Genomic DNA, 18,756 nt, shown 5'->3' with positions numbered 1-18,756 from the left:
GGGAAGGACAAAGCAAACATAGGAAAATGCAAGCCCCAGGGAATAAATAACTTATGGCCTCTTTCACAAGACCCTGCCAGGGGCAGCGCAAACATCTGGGTCAACAGATGCACTCTGGCTTCTGTACATTGCTTCTGCATAGATAAACATAGCTATAGGCTCCCAAAAGCGGGAACTGGTCTATAAAAGGAGAAGTTCTCCTTTGGTTCGGGGCTCAGTCTTTGGATGTGAATCCACTGGGCCTGTACCAGTACAATAAGCATTGCTTCCTGCTTTATAAGCCTCGGTGTCCTGCCTACCTCTACCGATTCCTCCAACACCACTGGGACCCAACCTAGATGACCTTCCTGCCTAGATGATGCTTTCTCCCTCTTGACCCTCCAGGGTGCCATGAGCTCCAGGTGTGGAGCCCCAGCTTTCCAAGAATCATGTGAGCTCCAATATTGTTCCAGCACACTCCCATTTGCATGAGTTAGCCAGCATCTTTCTGTTGCTGGTAACCAAGAACCTTAACACACAACTACCTAGCAGGATGAGGGCTTCATTCCAGGACAGGGCAGTCTCAACAAGTTGCTAGGCTAAACATGCACTTAAAACATCAGCAAACTAATTTAAACCGTTCAGCGTTAATGAACTTAACTGGAATTTGTAATCAGGAAAACCAGAAAGATACTATTTTCATTTCCATATAAATATAAGTTTTGCATTAAGTACCTTAAACTGTTCATTCTTAGGGACCCTGATGAACTGGGCTATTTGATGGAGACAGAGACAGGCTTGCTTTAGTTTCGAGTTTCACTGTTAAGAAGGCAGAAGAAAACAAGGTGGGAGAGAAGGGACTAAGTTGTTCATTTTATGTGGCCTTGGGTGAGAGAATGCTGGAAAGAAAAGCCTGTATTTCAAGGTGGAAAAAGGGGACTTCCCTGGTGGTCCAGTGGTTAGGACTCTGCACGTCCACTGCAGGGGGTGTGGGTTTGAGCCCTGGTCAGGGAACTAAGATCCTGGTTGCCCCGTGGCGCAGCCAGAAAGAAAAAAAAAGGATTACTGAGACGGGCTTTTGATGCTGAAAACTTACTTGGCCTCTGCACACAGATGTCGAATGGAATCACACAGACAGAGTTTTGGGTGAAATAGAAAAGAATAGCTTTATTGTTTTGCCAGGCAAAGGGGGAGGGGGGAATTTGGTGAGGAGTTTTATAGCACTGGGTCAAGGGCCAGGTTGCTGATAACAATCAGGGCAAGTGCAGGGCCTGTACTCCTTTAATTTGGCCTCAGGTGGTCTCCTGCTGAGCTTTTGTGGTTCTCGGAAGTTATCAAACTATGATCTTCTCTCTGGAATGAAGAATGCTTCATCAAGTAGCTCATCTTCCATTTGTTGGCTGCTTTAGTTCCACAGAAGCGCTCAAAGATGTTATTATGTGTATACTTTGAGGCAGAACCAAGAACCTGCCCCAAGGCTGCGCTACTGTTTCTTGGCTGTTCCTCCCTGGTCTCTGCATCCCCTCCCTTCCCTGATAAGCAACAGTTTGAATCTGCCCTTTGGAACTCAGGGAAGGTCCTGAAGGCTGAGCCTATTCCCAAGAAATGGGGGGACACAGAAAGGCTTCCGTGCCCAGTAGCCCCACAGAGTCCTGCTCTGTTTCATTTTCACAAACTTCTAATTCAGAGATCCCCAAACCAGATCATCTATTAGAATCCCCTGAGGAGCATTTTTTAAATAGCTACTAATAAATAAACAAGCAGCTTCTTTGGCTTCTTCAGCTTTGACCTACTGAACTAAAATATCTAGAATGGGATTTGGAAATCCGCACATTAAAATGCCCATTTCGGTACTGATGACCCTTGAACTAGGCCAGGGTCAGGGGAACCGAACCTACGCACAGTCAAAAATTTGAGTATTAACTTATAGTCGGCCCTCCCTATATGAAGCTCCTCTGTATCCACATTTCCTCTGGATACACGGTCCTGTATCCACTGATTCAACCAACCAGCACGGTAGTGTTTACTATTGGAAAAAATCCACACTTAAGTGCACCCACGCAGTTCAAAACCATGTTGTACAAGGGTGAGCTGTAATTCTGCTCTAAATCCAGACCTGGCAACCACTAACTGGCTTTCTGTCTCCATGGATTTGCCTATTCTAGATATTTTGTTTGAATAGAATCATACAATATGTGGTCCTTTGTGTCTAGTTTCTTTCACTTAGCAGCATGTTTTCCAGGCTCATCCAAGTTGTAGCATACGTCAGTACTTCTTTCCTTTTAAGCCCAGATAATATTCCATAGGATGGATATGCCCTATTTTGTTTATCCATTTATCCACTGATTGACATTTGGGTTGCTTCCAGCTTTTGGTGATTGCAAACAGTGTCTCTACGAACATTCACGTACAAGTTTTTGTTTAAACACCTGTTTTTGATTCCTTTAGGTATATGCCTGAGAGTAGAATTGCTGGATTTAGGGTAATTCTATTTTTAACTTCTGAGTAAACACCAAACGTTTTCTTTGTTTAATGTGGCCATGAGAAAATTTGAAATGAAAATGTGGCTTGCATTATATTTCTATTAGAGAGTGCTGCTCTAGATATTTCTTTCTGCCTAGGAATTCTAACTGGTAATCACCTCTCATATACGTATACTCCATCTTCCTCCAAACAGGATTTGAGGAACTTAATACTATAAAACAGATTCCATAAAACTGAAAAATCACTGAACCAAGAGTAAAAACAAAAAAAGTCAGGGACAATAAAAGAGAGTAGAGAAACTGAGTAACAATAGCTAACTTTCATTGAGTGTGTATTTTGTGTCAGGCTCTGTGCTAAGTGCTTTGTTTATATATTGACTTTTCACAGAAGTCTTGTGAGATGGGCAAAGTGATGTTATTATCCTCATTCATTTTTGCATAGAGATAATAAGCAACAGAGAATCTAAATTCAAACCCAGCCCTCACTCCAAAACTCAGGCTCTTGAGTGGGATGAACTGGGAGATGGGGACTGACATATATACATTACTGACACTATGTATAAAATAAATAACTAATGAGAACCCACTGCATAGCACAGGGAACTCTACTCAGTGCTCTGCAGTGACCTAAATGGGAAGAAAATCCAAAAAAGAGGGGATACAGGTATATGTATAGCTGATTCACTTTGCTGTACAGTAGAAATTAACATAACACTGTAAAGCAACTATATTACAATTTTAAAAAAACACAAAAACAAAAACAAGCAACAACAACAACAACAAAAACAAGCTCTTGGCTTCCCAATAGCCAAAATGAAACATCATCTCTAGAAAGCAATGTCCAATAAGTTACTTCCCATTCTCATGAGAGCTTATCATGAGAGGGAAACTTTCCTGATCTTGAGCTCCACAAGGAATTTGCTCAGTACAAGTCTGTACAAGAAACACTGATACAACATAATGGATAATGTCCCCAAGATAAATGTTACCAAAAGTGCAGCAGCATTCCACATCATATGAAAAGGAAGGTCATAACATTAGGTCTTCCTTTATTACATGTACTTCAGTAAGGATCTGGAGTATAGACTGTCAACTACAAATTGGCACTTGCCATGGGCACTTGCCATCTACCTCTACAAGGATCAAATCACACTGCGCTGCTGCAGCTGCTGACCTTCCACATCCCCTGAAGGGAATTCAGGGTGGAGACCAGGAATGAGGCACTCTGTGCTTTGGAAAATGGGCAAAACAGGGCTTCAGATAGTTAGATGTTTTCAGGAGCTGATTTTATGAGCCCAACCCTTGCATCTCCTCATATCTAGAAAAGCACTAAATCCCTACATGGTGATGCCTGCTCCTCGTGACTAGCAGAAACCCCCTACAAAAAAAATGTATTTGATTGCATGTCCTCCTCCTTTACCAAGAATACATATACACTAATCTTCCCCCCTGCTTCTTTGGGACAGTTTCTCAGAGCTATCTGGGATGCTGTCTCCTGTGCTGCAGTCCTCATTTTACCCCAAATAAACTCAACTCACAACTCTCACGTTGTGCATTTTTTTAGTCGACAAGACCCAGCTATGTAAATTTTTCCCAAAGTGGATCGAAAAAGCTGGGATGAACTCAGACTTTTGTCTTAACTAGGCTTCTAGAATATCATTTCTCTTGCCTGGAAATGGTCTGACAGACATCTGCTGCCCTCTGGTGGCTCTGAGTATGAAAGCACGAACAAAGAATTCTTTTCACTCAAAATTCCCAGCCCCCAGAGCGCAGCTAGTCCTGGGGCCCCAGAGGAGGAGCATCTGAGACCTACCACCATCACCAAAATAGGTCTGGATCCCTCACTGAGCACCCTCACCTCATCTTCAGTGTATGGATGAGACACTCACAAACTCCATTTCATTTCCCTGTCCTCGGTGTGCTGGTATCCTGCTCCAGACTGCAGCTGGGGGCCAGATTGTTGTTGGAAGAAAGCAATTCAAGAGCTGTTACCTCATGGTCTGATGGTTAGTATAGAAGAACATGATGACAGAGTATGAATGAGGAAGTATGAAAGGCAGAGTATAATGCAGCATTACCCCTGCCTGTCCCTCTTTTTCTTACTTCCCAAACTATCACAGTGGATCCCAAACCACTAGCCTATCACTACTTTATAATTAGAGAAAGTAGAATATCAAAATTAGAAGAGGGACTTCTCTGGTGGCCCAGTGGGTAAGACTCCACGCTCCCAGTGCAGGGGGCCCAGGTTCCATCCCTGGTCGGGGAACTAGATCCCGCCTGCATGCCACAACTAAGAGCCCACATGCCGCAACTAAGACCTGGTGCAGCCAAAATAAATAAATAAGTAAAAAAATTTTTTTTAATTAGAAGGCTTTTGAGGTCAAACAGGCCAAGGTTCACACTAGCCCTCCAACTTACTCTGGGACCTCGAGCAAGTTATTTAACCTTTCTGACTCTCCAGAAAGAGAAAGACAAATACCATATGATATCACTTACATGTGGAATCTAAAATACGACACAAATGAACTTATCTGCAAAACAGAAATAGACTCGCAGACGTAGAGACTTGTGCTTGCCAAGGGGGAGGGGGGGTGGAGGAGGGGTGGATTGGGAGTTTGGGGTTAGCAGATGCAAACTATTATATAAACAATAAACAACAAGGACCTACTGTATAGCACAGAGAACTATATTCAATATCTTGCGATAAACCATATGGAAAAGAATATGAAAAAGGATGTGTATATATGTATACCTGAATCACTTTGCTGTATGGTAGAAATTAACACAACATTGTAAATCAACTATACTTCAATAAAATAAAAAAATTTTAAATAAAAAAATTAACTTTCTGTCTCTCGGTTTCCTCAGCTTTAAAACATGGGATTTCTTAGGGCCACTATGAGGATTAAATGAGATTGTGCATGGAAAGTTCTTAGCTCAGTGCCTGGGACGTAGTCAGTACTCAAAAAGTGTTCCCTGCTGGGACTTCCCTGGTGGCACAGTGGTTTAGAATCTGCCTGCCAATGTAGGGGACATGGGTTTGATCCCTGGTCCAAGAAGATCCCACATGCCACAGAGCAAACTAAGCCCGTGCACCACAGCTAGTGAAGACTGCGTGCCTAAAGCCTGCGCTCTGCAACAAAAGAAGCCACAGCAATGAGAAGCCCATGTACCACAACGAAGAGTAGCCCCCCTCTCTGCAACTACAGAAAGCCCCCACGCAGGAACAAAGACCCAACGCAGCCAGAAAATAAATTTTTTTTTATAAAGTGTTCCCTCTTAACTCCTATGGGGGGTTTCCTCATTCTTTACTGATGCTTGTGAATCTAGATGAGGCTGCCCTTCTCTGCACTGATTCTGTTGCAGAAATCGATCCCACGAGAAACCAAGCATCACACTCGGAGGGTTGGAGAACTCAGGTTTATTGAGCTGAGGGCACCAGACGAGCTAACGCTCCAAAGTCCTGGGCCCTGTTCTAGGTGAATTCTCTCCTTATATAGGTTAAAACACATAGCTACAATTGGCATTAATTGATTGGATTATTTGATTGGCTACTCAATTACCATAGGTTACAGGTGATTACAGAGCAAGGAAATTGCTAGGTGTTACGTGCAAAGGATTTTCAAACAAAGGCAAGCAGGCATAAAGCTATGAACTCCAAATTTTTCCTCATCATTCCCCCTTCTTGACGCCCCTAAAAATCTTTATAAGGCATCAACTTTTTTTTAATTAATTAATTAATTTATTTATGTTGTTGGGTCTTTTTTGCTGTGCACGGACTTTCTTTTAGTTGCTGTGAGTGGAGGCTACTCTTCGTTGTGGTGAGCGGGCTCCTCATTGCCGTGGCTTCTCTTGTTGTGAAGCATGGGCTCTAGGCACGTGGGCTTCAATAGTTGCAGCACATGGGCTCAACAGTTGTGGTTCATGGGCTCTAAAGCGCAGGCTCAATAGTTGTGGTACACGGGCTTAGTTGCTCCACGGCATGTGGGATCTTCCTGGAGCAGGGATCGAACCCATGTCCCCTGCATTGGCAGGTGGGTTTTTAACCACTGCACCACCAGGGCAGCCCCCATCCTTTCTAAATAAGTTAGTCCCATAATCCCACAGCCACACTCAGACCCCCTTGCTCTCTTTCCTCATCTTAGCCCTCAAACAGCATAGACAAGAGGGTCAGCGCCAGCCTTTATTGGGGAAAAGAAGCACCACACACCCACTACCCAAGCCGAGGGCTGGGTTTCCTACTCTCAGGACAGCAGCAGGAGCAGGAACAGAAACAGAGCAGAGAGGGCAATGAAAGTCCCTGAGGGTATCACAAGCCCCAGGACATCATCCTCTCCTGGCTGCCAGGACAAGCCCCATGGAGGCACCGAAGAAACTCAGGGCACATTAGGGCAGCTGGGGCACCAGGATCTCTGCAAGAAGAAACATCGGGTCACAACTGCGGCCTCCTGGCTCCAGCTCCCCAACATGTTTTTCTTCCCTTCCACCCTGGAGAAGTTTGGCAAAGATTGCTCTCAAAAGCCTTAAATGGCTCCCTGCTTCCCAGACAATCCAGTCTAAACTGGCATTGAAGAGTCTCATCATTCAGTGACCAGCCTTATATTTCCTGTTATAAAAATAGTCTGTCTGTTCCCTTACCCACTCTCTCACCACCCCATCCCAGCTCCCCAAACATGTCACATACATTCCTCCCTCTGCGCCTCTGCTGACAGTCACCAGACCACCTGTCAAGCATGTTCTTTGTGCTCTCCCGCCTTGGTCACATCCTGCCTAGAATTTAGGGCCTAGATGAAGTCCTACTTCTAGGAGAAGGACTTTCCCAAGGAGCCACACTTACTCTGATCACCTATACGCCCATACTGCCTATACAAGCGTTCTGATCTGTGACATAGAATCTTTCTCTCCAACTGGACTCTCCAGGGCAAAAACTGTCTTGCCCTTCTGAAGTCCCCACCCAGCACCCAAACCACGGCTTTGTACATAGCAGTTAAGTCCGTTGTTATTGATAACAATGGACTGTACTCACCTTATTCAGAATCAGACCTGATGGTCCAGTTGGGGTTCAGGGCCAGTTGGGGTGGCAGGACTGGTGGGACACAGAAGCGGCCACAGCCTGACTTGCAACACTTTTCCCCAGTTTGGCAGTCCTCATCCACCATGCAGCTGACAATGCACAGGCCCACCAAAATTTCTGGACAGTTACCGCCCCGCCCTGCAGGATAAACAGGCATAGGTATAGAGACAGAAGGGTTGGCTCCAATGACTCCAAGTTCCCATCTGGGACATAGACACAGAGGCTCCCAATGAATCCACCCGATTCTAACTAGATCTTAACCAAAGATCTGGCTGAGAAACCTTGAAGTTGGAGGATCTGAGCCCCTGCAGGGCCCCAAGAGAGCATCTGGACTAATAATTTCCAAATGGTGTCCCACAGGGAGTTCCCTAAAGGTATCTGGGGATTTAATGTCTCTGTAGGTTTGGGGGTGGGGATGGGTGGGGTGCAGAAGGAGCAAGGCTCCCAGACCACCAGCCTCTCCCCCCATGCTTGGACTTCCTACTAACCCCCACTGCCTTCCTCTAGTTCTTTCAATGCCAACATGGGCCCCTTGGTCCTTGGAGGAGGGTTGCTTCGCGTTGAGGGTTTAGGAGGACTGAAAGGATCAGAACTCTGACCCTTCCCACGAAGAGAAAGAAAAGAAGCCCACAGATGGCTCCCTCCCAAACCAACTCTGGGACCCCAGGAGCACTCAAGGATTTCTTCCCCAAAGAGCCGACATACCTCCCTTAATGTCTCCGCGGCAGGCATAGCCACAGCCAGTGCTGCAGCACTTATGTCCCTGGGGACAGGACGTGTCCCCATCACACAGCTCTTCACACGGAAGGGGGTCAGCAGGACATTCATGGCCAAGCTCTGCCACAGAAAGAGAGCATTGGGGCCAGAGGTGCTCAAGCCCAGTGTTTCCAGTTATTTTTATGGGGACTCTGAGAACAAAATACATTTTCCACTGTGCCCCCTGTGTATTTTATACATATTTATATTTTAAATGTACAGGGATTTCCCTGGTGGCACAGTGGTTAAGAACCCACCTGCCAATGCAGGGGACATGGGTTCAATCCCTGGTCCGGGAAGATCCCACATGTCACACAGCAGCTAAGGCCATGTGCCACAACTACTGAGCCTGCGTGCCTAGAGCCCATGCTCCACAACAAGAGAAGCCACCGCAATGAGAAGTCCATGCACCGCAACAAAGAGTAGCCCCTGCTCAGCACAACTAGAGAAAGCCTGCACACAGCAATGAAGACCCAATGCAGCCAAAAATAAATAAATTTTTAAAAAAAATTTTTAACGTACATATTTATGCACTTACATGTATATGCAATGCTGACACTTTACATTCTATTTCTTCTTTTTTTACTACTGGCCACAAAATACTACATTGATATTCAGACTCACAGGTTGAAAAGCACTGCTGCGATCTAACAAGCTGTGGCAAACACACTAGTTGCCACCCCCATATTCATCCTCCCTCCTTGCTTTCTGTGGTCGACATCAACACTGGTGGCTGCTGGAATTCATGCCCTTGGGTAGCCCCCTCCCATACTGTCTCTGGGCTTGACTGGGTGACTTGCTTTGACCGACAGGACACCAGCGAGTAAGGTGCAAGCAGAGGCTTGAGCAACACTTGCATACTGGGGCTTGAATATTCCCTCCTGGAAACCAGCTGCCATGCTGTAAAGCAGCTTGGGCTAGACTGTGGGATGATGAGACTTCTCCTGGGCAGAGAACCTGGGGGAGGAGAGGCCATCCTGGACATTCCAGCCACAGTGGAGCTTGCCACTGAGTTCCCAGCTGCATGAAGGACCTCAGTTGTGCCATTGGTATAAGAACTGCCCGGCTAAGACCAGCCAAGCCCAGCCAGCCCACAAACCCACACAACTGTGAGAAAGAATGCACTGTGTTAATGTTGATGACTTCAGGATTGGGGCTGGGGGGGTGGGGGGGATGTACTGTGTTAAGTCGCTCAGTTTGGGGATGGTTTGTTAGGCAGCAATAACTAACTGAAACACTTGTTAATAGAACCCCAGGCTTGTTCTGAGAGGCAATGAGGCCAGTTGGCTAAAATGATTTGCTTCCCGCATATTCCCTTGTAACTAGGGGTGACCACAGACTAAGACATAAACTGGGAAAACTTTTGCACTGTGGACTCAGGGAATACAAATATCAAACTGCCTCCTCGTTTCTTCTTCCAGTCCAAAGACAGACAGCAAATCAGAGCAGTCTTCTTTCAACCAGGAGGCAACCTGTATGAAGACAAAATCAAGAACCACAAAGGAGAGAAAGAGAAATAGCCTCATTGTGGAGCCACTGCACCGGCCCTGGCGCCAACTTCAGGACTTCTTGTTGTGTGAGAAAGAAGAATCTCTGTTGGGTTCATTTTCTGTTGCATGTAGCCAAACACATTCTTGATGTGCCCTTTCACAGCCCCTAAGAAGACAGTGAAACTCAGAGAAGAGAAGGGGTTGGCCCAGAACTGCAGAGTAAGTCAGCGGCAAAGCAGGACAAAACTCAGCCTCTTGGTTTGCAATGAAGCACTCTTTCTACTACACCACCCCTAAGACATGTGGGCAACAGGCCAGGTCCATGGGGGCAGGCACACCCAAGAAGTCACATCCAAACCAAACCCACTCGTTGTGACTCATTCCTCTCTGTGTTTATTTCAAGTTTTTTCAATGGAGGGGAAATGACAGGCAATTCAAGGCTTTGTAGAAAACCAAGACAGGACTGGCCCAGTGCCTTTGAGAAAGAACATGTACATACAATTGGACAGGGCTGGCTCCAGGAAGTCTGACATGATGGAAAAAACAAGTGTTGGACTCCAAGAGAACACGTGCAGCTAAAAAATCAAGGTATCCTGGCATCCTAGGATTTTTCTGAATAGCCCCTATTTCAAATATTTTATGCCATTGTCAGCTTGCGTCACAACTGTCTTGATTTTTTTTATTATTCAGAAAATATGGTCACTGAAATCATATTTTCTCCCCACACCTCCCCATCTGCTTCACCAACACTAAAATCCATTTAACAAAGACCAAAGCCTTTTAGTCCACGGTGGAAGAGGCTGGGCATAAAAATCTCCCTGGTAGGGAAAAACACAGCAACATAAACATCTCACCAAGTTATACCTTGTACCCTAGAGAGTGGAGGCCTAGAATACCACACTTTCCAGATTTCACCATTTTGCTGGGCCTGACTCTGAAGTAACCGATGCCAGGAGCGCCTTGCTACCTCTGCCCTCATCCCCAGGACCAGGCATAGAGACCAAAGCCCTACCCTCTCCCAGGCCAGGCTTCCTTGAGCTACCCGGGGTTTTATCAAATACTAGAAGCAATGAAGGGACCGTTGGAGGATAGACTGAAGCCCTAAGCATCAGGGCACTTCCCCTCGGACCAGTGCCCTGCAGGGCCACCCTATCTGATGCTTGAATCCCTGCAAAACAACCCCCTACTCTCAGCTTGAACAGCTGGAATTAAGGGGGTCTCATTACCTCCAAGTCAGACTACGCCATCCTTATACTTAAGCTAGACAGCCTTAAGTATAAAAAAGTTCTTTATACTCAACTGAAATCTGTTTCTATCCACTGGTCCTTTTCCTGTCCCCAGAGACCTGGCAGAAACACAGCTCATGCCATCTCTTTAGACACCCTCTGCCTTTCGCTGTCTCAGCTTTGCCAGGCTAGGTAAGCTCAGTTTCTCATACCACGTGGTTTCCAGTCACCTCACAGGTATCTTAGCAGGAATCAGGATGAGAAATAGGAATGATAGCCAGAAAGGGGATGGTCATCCTCAGCCTCCAGATATGCCCCTATCCCAAGATCCCAAGCTATCACCAGAAAACTAGAATAAAAAGCTGATGCCTAGGAAATAGTCACGCTTAGTCTCTACTGCACCCCAGCTCCAACCTTCCACTAGGGAAGGACACCAGCTGCTGGCAGACAAGTGAAATTTCAAAACTTCTTAAGCCAAGAAGGGCCCTCTGAGCCCTCAAACCTGCTCTTCTTCTCTTATAAATAGGCCAATAGACATCCAGAATGGGAGGGATTGGCCTGAAGTCAATGGTCACAGAATTGGGTCCCAAACCCCCAGCTCTGACACTAGGTCCAGTGCCCTTTAACCCACATCACTTTGATCCCCTACCCTCCGCAAGGCTCACCCAAAACCAAATCAACAAGCACTGGGACTCAGCTCAGTTCTGCCAAAAGACCCAGTGGTTAACAGTGTTAGGGGTTAGGAAAACATAAATAAACTAGTGTGTCCGGAGCCCCCTCATTTCAGTGGCTCCTAGTTTTGGTGATTCACTAGGACTCACAGGACTCGGCATACAGTTGTACACATGGCCATGACTTATGACAGCACAAAAATACAAAGCAAAATCATCAAAGGGAAGAGATGGCATGAGGCAAAGTCCAGAAGAAACCAGGCGCAAGCTTCCAAGAGCCCTCTCTCAGGGGAGTCCCACAGGATGACTTCATTCCTCCAGCAAGGAATTGTGACAACACGTGTGAAGTGGTGTCTACCACGGAAGCTCATTGGAGACTCAAGGTTTTTCCTGGGGGCTGGTCACATGGGGGCTCTCTGCCTAGCTCGTACCACTCTTATTAGTTAGGGTGGCAGGAAACCTCTCAAACTACAAATTGGCAGAAGCCAGCCCAGCCCGATCTTGTGAGCAGGCCTTTCTGAGAATATCAGTCTTGGGCCTGCTGTGTTAACTCTGCTGTACAACCAGCAGTGAGGTTTCAGAAGGGGACCCAAACACACTGGGAGCCCATGCCACCAATACATACGAATGATATAATGCACGTCGTGAAAAGCAAAACAGAGGGTCACAGGGGATCAGGAGGGGTCAAGTTTCACGCAGTGGGAGGGAGGCCATGAGGGAGCCAAAGGGGACCACTCTTAGGCTATAATCTGAATCTTTGCTCCAAAACCTCCTCCTCCCAAAGTTGTCCCCTTCTTAGTAAAGGGCACCACCATTACCCAATGGCTCCAGCCAGATACTCAGCACCCTTCCTGACACTTCCTCTTCCTCAACACCCACATCTGCTAACTTCTTTCCCTGGGCCAGTCAGCTCCACCATCAGAAGTACCTCAAGTCTGCCACTTTTCCAGGTCTGCAGTGTCACCACCCTGATCTAAGCCATGACTACCCCCGACCCAGCCTGCCACAATGGCCTCTCAACTGGCCTGCCATCTTCTACATTCACCCCATCCATTCTTCACACACCAGCAGAGTAGCCTTTTTAAAATGAAGACTGAATCAGGCCTCTTCTGCTTTTATAGCCCCCTATAAAGGCCTCCCATTGCACTTATAATAAAACCTAAGACAGAGGCCCTGGAGACTCCCCCAAAGCCTGGACTCTGCCTCAACTGGAACTACCTTCCTTCTCCATCTCGTTTCTCCAGCCACACTGACCTTTCACCTCCTTAAAATAGTAAGCCCGGCCCTACCCCATGGCCGCTGACCCTGCAGTTCCCTCTTCATAGCGCTCCACCCAGTGGCCAGCTCCTTTTCATTCTTCAACTTAAAATGATACCTCCTCTTTCCCTCTCTTTTCTTTCCCTTTATTGCACTCATCCTGATTGGTGGTTATTATTGCTCGTTTATGATTATTTACCATGTCTCACATCAAAGGGTGAGCTCCATGAGAGCAAGGGCCATGGCTGTCTTGGTCACCCCTGGATGCCCAAATGCCAGGTAGACTAGACACTCCAGATGCACTGGATCCATTTACAAGTGAACCAATGAGTAGACAGGCCAGACTTCAGAGAGGTGGGGAGGGAACCTGAACAGCAGGCTTCTAGGCATAACTATATGAGCTGTTGGGTGTCATTTGGCAGGTTTTATACAAGCTTCTCACATACATTTGTCCTCAACTGCATGGTGTAGACTGAATATTTGTACTCCCCAAAAATTCATATGTTGAAACCTAATCCCCAAAGTGAGGGTATTTGGTAGTGGGGTCTTTGGGAGGTGATTAGGTCAGGAGACTGGAGCCCTCGTGAGTACTAGTGGCCCTTACTGCCCTCCTGCCACATGGGGTCACAGCAAAAAGACGGCAGTCTACAAACCTGGAAGCAAGCCCTCACCAGACACTGAATCTGCTGGCACCTTGAACTTGGACTTCCCAGCCTCCAGAATTGTAAGATGTAAATTTCTGTTGTTTATAAGCCATTCAGTCTATGGTATTCTGTTATGGCAGCCCAAAGGGACACTGCATTATCACTCTATGAGGTAAATATCCTTATCTCCAGCTTAAGGATGATAAAAATGAGGTTGCCCAAGGCCACACAGCAAGCTAGCAGAGGAGCCCAAATTCAGACCCATGCTCAGACACAAACTGCCTCAGGGGAGCAGGTCCCAGGGCCTGCCCTGTGCCCTCAGGCACCCTGACATTCCTCCACCTTTCCAAATTGACAGCACAGGCTACGGTAAGCCTTTGGCAAGTCAGAGCTTAATGAAAGCAGAAATTATTCATCACCCAGGAAGGAGAGCTCCCTGTGCAGTGGGGTGTAGCAAAGAGTCCCATTGGGTGGATGGGCCAGCCCTCCTCCAGGACTGGAACTGTAGAAAAGTACTTAACTAATAACCCAGCAGCCAATATCACTTCCCAGCTGATGAGGAACCCCACTCAGCCAGTGGGCTCTGGGAGAGCTGCAGAGAGATCACTATTCTAACCTGCCAAGCTCCAAGGAAAGAGGAAGCCCCAGCTGGGCTGGCCAGGGCCCAGAGCAGCTCACCAAGGTGCCTTGCCTGGCTGTCAGCCTCACCCTCAGCCCCCGCAATCAGCCATCACCTTCAAACACTGCAAAGATTGTACCAGGCCAGGCCCGACAAGCTGACAGTGAGTGATCCTTGTGAGACAGATTCCCAGGCTCTGGTTCCAGAGCTGGGCCTCAAGAGTCCTGGCAAAGAGTACAACCCTCTATTCTCTCTTATGGGCAGGCTGCCCAAGGGAGCTGCCAGAGCCAGTCACAGGCAACCCCACTGGGTACAGGGAAGGGGCCGGCTACCTGGGGAGGTTCGGCTGGAAGGAGGTCAGCCTGCACAGGAACCCTGAGTTCAAAGTAAAAGATGCAGACAATCAATGGCCTGTTCTTTCCCGACAGAAGGCAAAGAACTGGGGATACGAGTGATTAAGGGAGAAGAGATCTGCCAGAAGGGGGGAGAAAAGGTGTTCTAGGTGAGTTATCAATAGATTTCAAGAGCCAATCTAGGAGATAGGACACTCTCTGGGTCCATCTAGCCCAGAGGGAAGATCGAAAAGAAGACTTGGATTTTGCCTCTCAAACCAACATACCCTTAGGGACGCCTCCTTGGCAGAGCCGACCACAGCCTGCATTGCAGTGCTTCTGCCCAGCCAGACAGGTTTCATCCCCCTGGCACGGCTCTTGGCATGGATTCTTATCGGGAGGGCATTTTCCTTCTTTCACTGCAAAAGATATCACTTGAGATTTGAGTAACTGGCGAGGGCTCAAGAAACAGGAAATGGAAGGCAGACGCACTTCAGGGACTTTTAGTCTCTCCAAAATTTCTATCAAAAATATTTCTGGGACTTCCTAGGTGGCACAGTGGTTAAGAATCCGCCTGCCAATGCAGGGGACACGGGTTCAAGCCCTGATCTGGGAAGATTCCACATGCTGAGGAGCAACTAAGCATGTGTGCCGCAACTATTGAGCCTGTGCTCTAGAGCCCATGAGCCACAACTATTGAGCCCATGTGCCACAACTATTGAAGCCCATGTGCCTAAAGCCTGTGCTCCTCAACAAGAGAAGCCACTACAATCAGGAGCCTGTGCTCCCACAATGAAGAGTAGCCCCCATTCGGCATCAACTAGAGAAAGCCCGTGTGCAGCAACGAAGACCCAACGCAGCCAATAAATAAAGTAAATTAAAATATATATATATTTCTGCAACCACTTTCCTCTCCTCCCACACAGCTGCTAACACGCACCCAGCACCACACATGGACCAGCCATTCTTCAGAGAGAGAAAGCTTGGGGTGATCCTATTCTCACCCTAGGGTGAGAGCCCTTGGGAAAAGCTAGAACCTCTAGTAAACCACACTGGAAGTGCTCTCTCCTTGTCCAGAGAGGTTAGAGAAAGGCAGGAAAACCTATCCTGGCTGCCCTAAGAATCTGTGTGTCCAGTTCTGTCCTACAGAGAAGACCATCTCCCCAAATGAGGGCCCTCACTCTGGGAGGAGGCAGGGAATGACTTCTAGTCATTTTCTATTACTGTTAGCCAGGGATCCCAAATGATAGCTTACCATGCTCTCCTGCAGTCACCCAGGATGCCACGGACCCAAGAGCAAGAAGTACCTTCAGGAGGAAGAGGCAGTTTGACATGATGATGATGCTGCGTTGAGATGAGAACTCAGTTCAGGCCAGACATGTACTCCTTGCCTTATATCAATACATCAACTGGGAAGGGCGAGACTAGGGGATTGGCCTAAGCCCAGGCCCAAAGTTTTCCCTTTTGCAATAATCCCCAAGGATGTCTTCTCCTGATGAGAAGAAAAGTGACTGGTTGCTGGTGTGCTGGAAAATTCCTGGCACTACCAAAAGACACACGTGATGGGAATGATCAAACTTTGCAATATATACAACACCCCTGGACAATGATGAGGAATCTAGTGGGCAGCCAGGAAAATGGAGGGATGGCCATTGGATAAAGGATCAAAGAGAGCTTTGGAGGGTTTTGGAAGGACACAGCTACAGCTGAAATGAGAGAGGAAAGGACTAGAGACATGACGAAAGAACCAAAGCTAATAAAATGCACTGTGGCTCCTGTCCATCCTAGCAACCTAGAAAACAGAGAGAATGGAACAGACTGCTTAGAAACTATCCAAAAACTACAGATAAGCAGTGTCTGGATTTGTTCAGAACTAATATAAATGCACCAAAAATTTATATCTTGGTCCCTCTAGCCCATATAGGGCATTCTTGGACTATACAAAGGCTAGTCAACAAAACCCAAAAGAACAGCTGCTATGACTCAAGTAGTAACCTAGATCACATATACTCCCTTTCTTTATCTCTTCTTTCTATATTTCTTTTTCTTTATCTGTCCCTTCGGTCAACCATGATAGAAGGGTGAGTCAAAAATTATCCACACTCTCGCTGTAGAATTTATTTTAATTAACTGTTAGAAAAGACAAATACATCATTTTTCGACATAATCTGTCTCCTTGCTTTTCAATACACTTTTGTGTATCTGTCAACAAGCTTTCATAGTCCCTCATTAAAAAATGTTTTAGGCTGAGCTGCAAGCCACGAATGCAACACTGTCTTCACTTCTTCATCAGAAGTGAATCTGGGCTTGCTTGCTTTAATTTATTGGCTGCGTTGGGTCTTTGTTGCTGCTTACGGCTTTCTCTAGTTGCGGCGAGCGGGGGCTACTCTTCATTGTGGTGTCCAGGCTCCTCATTTCTGTGGCTTCTCTTGTTGTGGAGCACAGGCTCTAGGCGCACAGGCTTCAATAGTTGTGACACATGGGCTCAACAGTTGTGGCTCGCGGGCTCTAGAACACAAGCTCAGTAGTTGTGGCGCACGGGCTTAGTTGCTCTGCGGCATGTGCGATCTTCCTGGAGCAGGGATCGAACTCATGTCCCCTGCACTGGCAGGCAGATTCTTAACCACTGCGCCAGCTAGGAAGTCCCCCAGCTCCTTCTTGATGGCTAACATTTGTGCAACCTTCCTATCCACTCATACACACTTCTTTGCAACAAAAAACTTTCTCCATACTGTGCACAGTCTTTTTTTAAATAAAGACACCCTCAGACCACAAAAATAAATCACTGCAGGCTGCTCTTCTTTCATGTAAATTACAAGTGGGGCATCCATTTTTGCTTGCACTGCAGTTACAAATAAACTGATGTAACATTCACAGCTGCACAGCAGTGACTGGGGAGACAGTAGCCTTGAATGGAAAGCGCTGATAAGACAGTGCAGCCAACAGAAGTTTTAATATAATCGGAGTGCAGATAATTTTTGACACACCCTTATACTTAACAGGGTCCACTGGCATTGCTTAGCCTAATAAGGTTAAAGGGTAAAAACCTCCTTAACAGGTCCAAAGAATTTGGTGCCAGAAAGTTGCCAAGTTGTTTTAAGGCTGATATTGGAGCATGGAGATAATTAACTTTTACTGATGACCTAACATGCGCTTTATATACATTATTTATTTTATTTCTCACAATAATCTTGCAGAAGTAAGAAAACTAGTTCAGAGGGAACACTGGCCAAGGTCATTAAGCTAGTAAGTAGTGGCTGCTGTAATTTAATAATAGTAATGACAGACAGCATCGTTTGAGGGTTTACTACTGCCAAGATTCTAAGTACTTTACATGTATTAACTCACTTAATCCTCACTGCAACCCTATGAGTTAGGTACTATTATTCCCATTCTACAGATGGGGAAACTGAGGCACAGAAAGAAATGTGGGTCACAGCTAATAGGTGGTAGAACAAAGGTAAGCAGTCCAATTCCATAGTCAACGTTCTTAATCACCATATCATAATGGATTTGAGTTCAGATCTTTCTAACTGCAAAACTCATGCACCTTCTACTACCCGGGATTATGACCTGATAAAAGTAACCTTATCTACCACCCATAAGTAGTTCCAATTCTATTCAGGGACGTTTTACCTCTAACGCAGAGATAAAGGGGCTCTGGGGAACTCCACAGCTGTTAAACCCCTGCATCTCCAGCGCATGCCAGTATCATCCATCTAGGGAGAGAAGCCCAGAATCTTCATTCAGATACCTTCAGACGCCAAGAGGCAACCGCTGGGGTCAAGGCCCGGAGAGACCGCTGGGTGAGTGTTTGGCATTGCATGGGCCAGACCCTTCTTGTTGGGTGTCGGGATCCTCGCATTAGGCCCATCCAATTCCGGGGGCTGAGTGCCGGGCATATTAAAATCTAGTTCCCCAAAAACAACTGCAGACGCCTCAGTAACAAACGCTCCCCTCCGCTCCCCAACCCCAGCCCGTGGAAACCTGCTCCCCTCCTCCTGCCCCGCACTTCTCCACCGGCGTTGGCCCGGCCAGAGAACGATCCTTGACTGAATCCCCACAGTCTACACCCGAGGCCCGGCGGCTCCCGAGAGGGAGCCCCCGACCACCCGACACACAAGGCCTCTAAGCGTCGGAGACCCGGCCAGACAGCGCGGCTCGGTTCCCCTGGTAACCCCGCCGCTCGCCGCGTCGCGCTTCCGGAGCCTGCGGGCGACGCGCT

At 47.0% G+C, this 18,756-nt stretch overlaps 1 protein-coding gene across 4 annotated transcripts; it reads right to left on the bottom strand.

Moving 5' to 3' along the window:
* Positions 1 to 5,472: 5,472 nt before the first annotated feature.
* Positions 5,473 to 18,721, bottom strand: WFDC3 (WAP four-disulfide core domain 3). Of its 4 annotated transcripts, none has more exons than XM_057703634.1 (6): positions 18,168 to 18,413; positions 15,787 to 15,875; positions 14,819 to 14,950; positions 8,242 to 8,373; positions 7,489 to 7,674; positions 5,473 to 6,874 (listed from the first exon to the last, which is right to left on the bottom strand). In XM_057703634.1, exons 2-5 carry the CDS (start codon positions 15,863 to 15,865, stop codon positions 7,490 to 7,492), a joined length of 528 nt encoding a protein of 175 aa, XP_057559617.1. In that variant the 5' UTR covers positions 15,866 to 15,875; positions 18,168 to 18,413; the 3' UTR covers positions 5,473 to 6,874; position 7,489. The 4 variants fall into 4 exon arrangements, with proteins under 4 accessions (XP_057559617.1, XP_057559616.1, XP_057559618.1 ...); XM_057703633.1 differs by having other exon boundaries at positions 15,787 to 15,838; XM_057703635.1 differs by having other exon boundaries at positions 18,286 to 18,360.
* Between the last annotated feature and the right edge of the window lie 35 nt (positions 18,722 to 18,756).

Source organism: Hippopotamus amphibius, chromosome 12 (genome assembly GCF_030028045.1).
Source record: "Hippopotamus amphibius kiboko isolate mHipAmp2 chromosome 12, mHipAmp2.hap2, whole genome shotgun sequence".
Taxonomy (NCBI): domain Eukaryota; kingdom Metazoa; phylum Chordata; class Mammalia; order Artiodactyla; family Hippopotamidae; genus Hippopotamus; species Hippopotamus amphibius.
The sequence above is the reverse complement of the archived record's forward strand: the minus strand, read 5'-3'. Positions and strand labels throughout refer to the sequence as shown.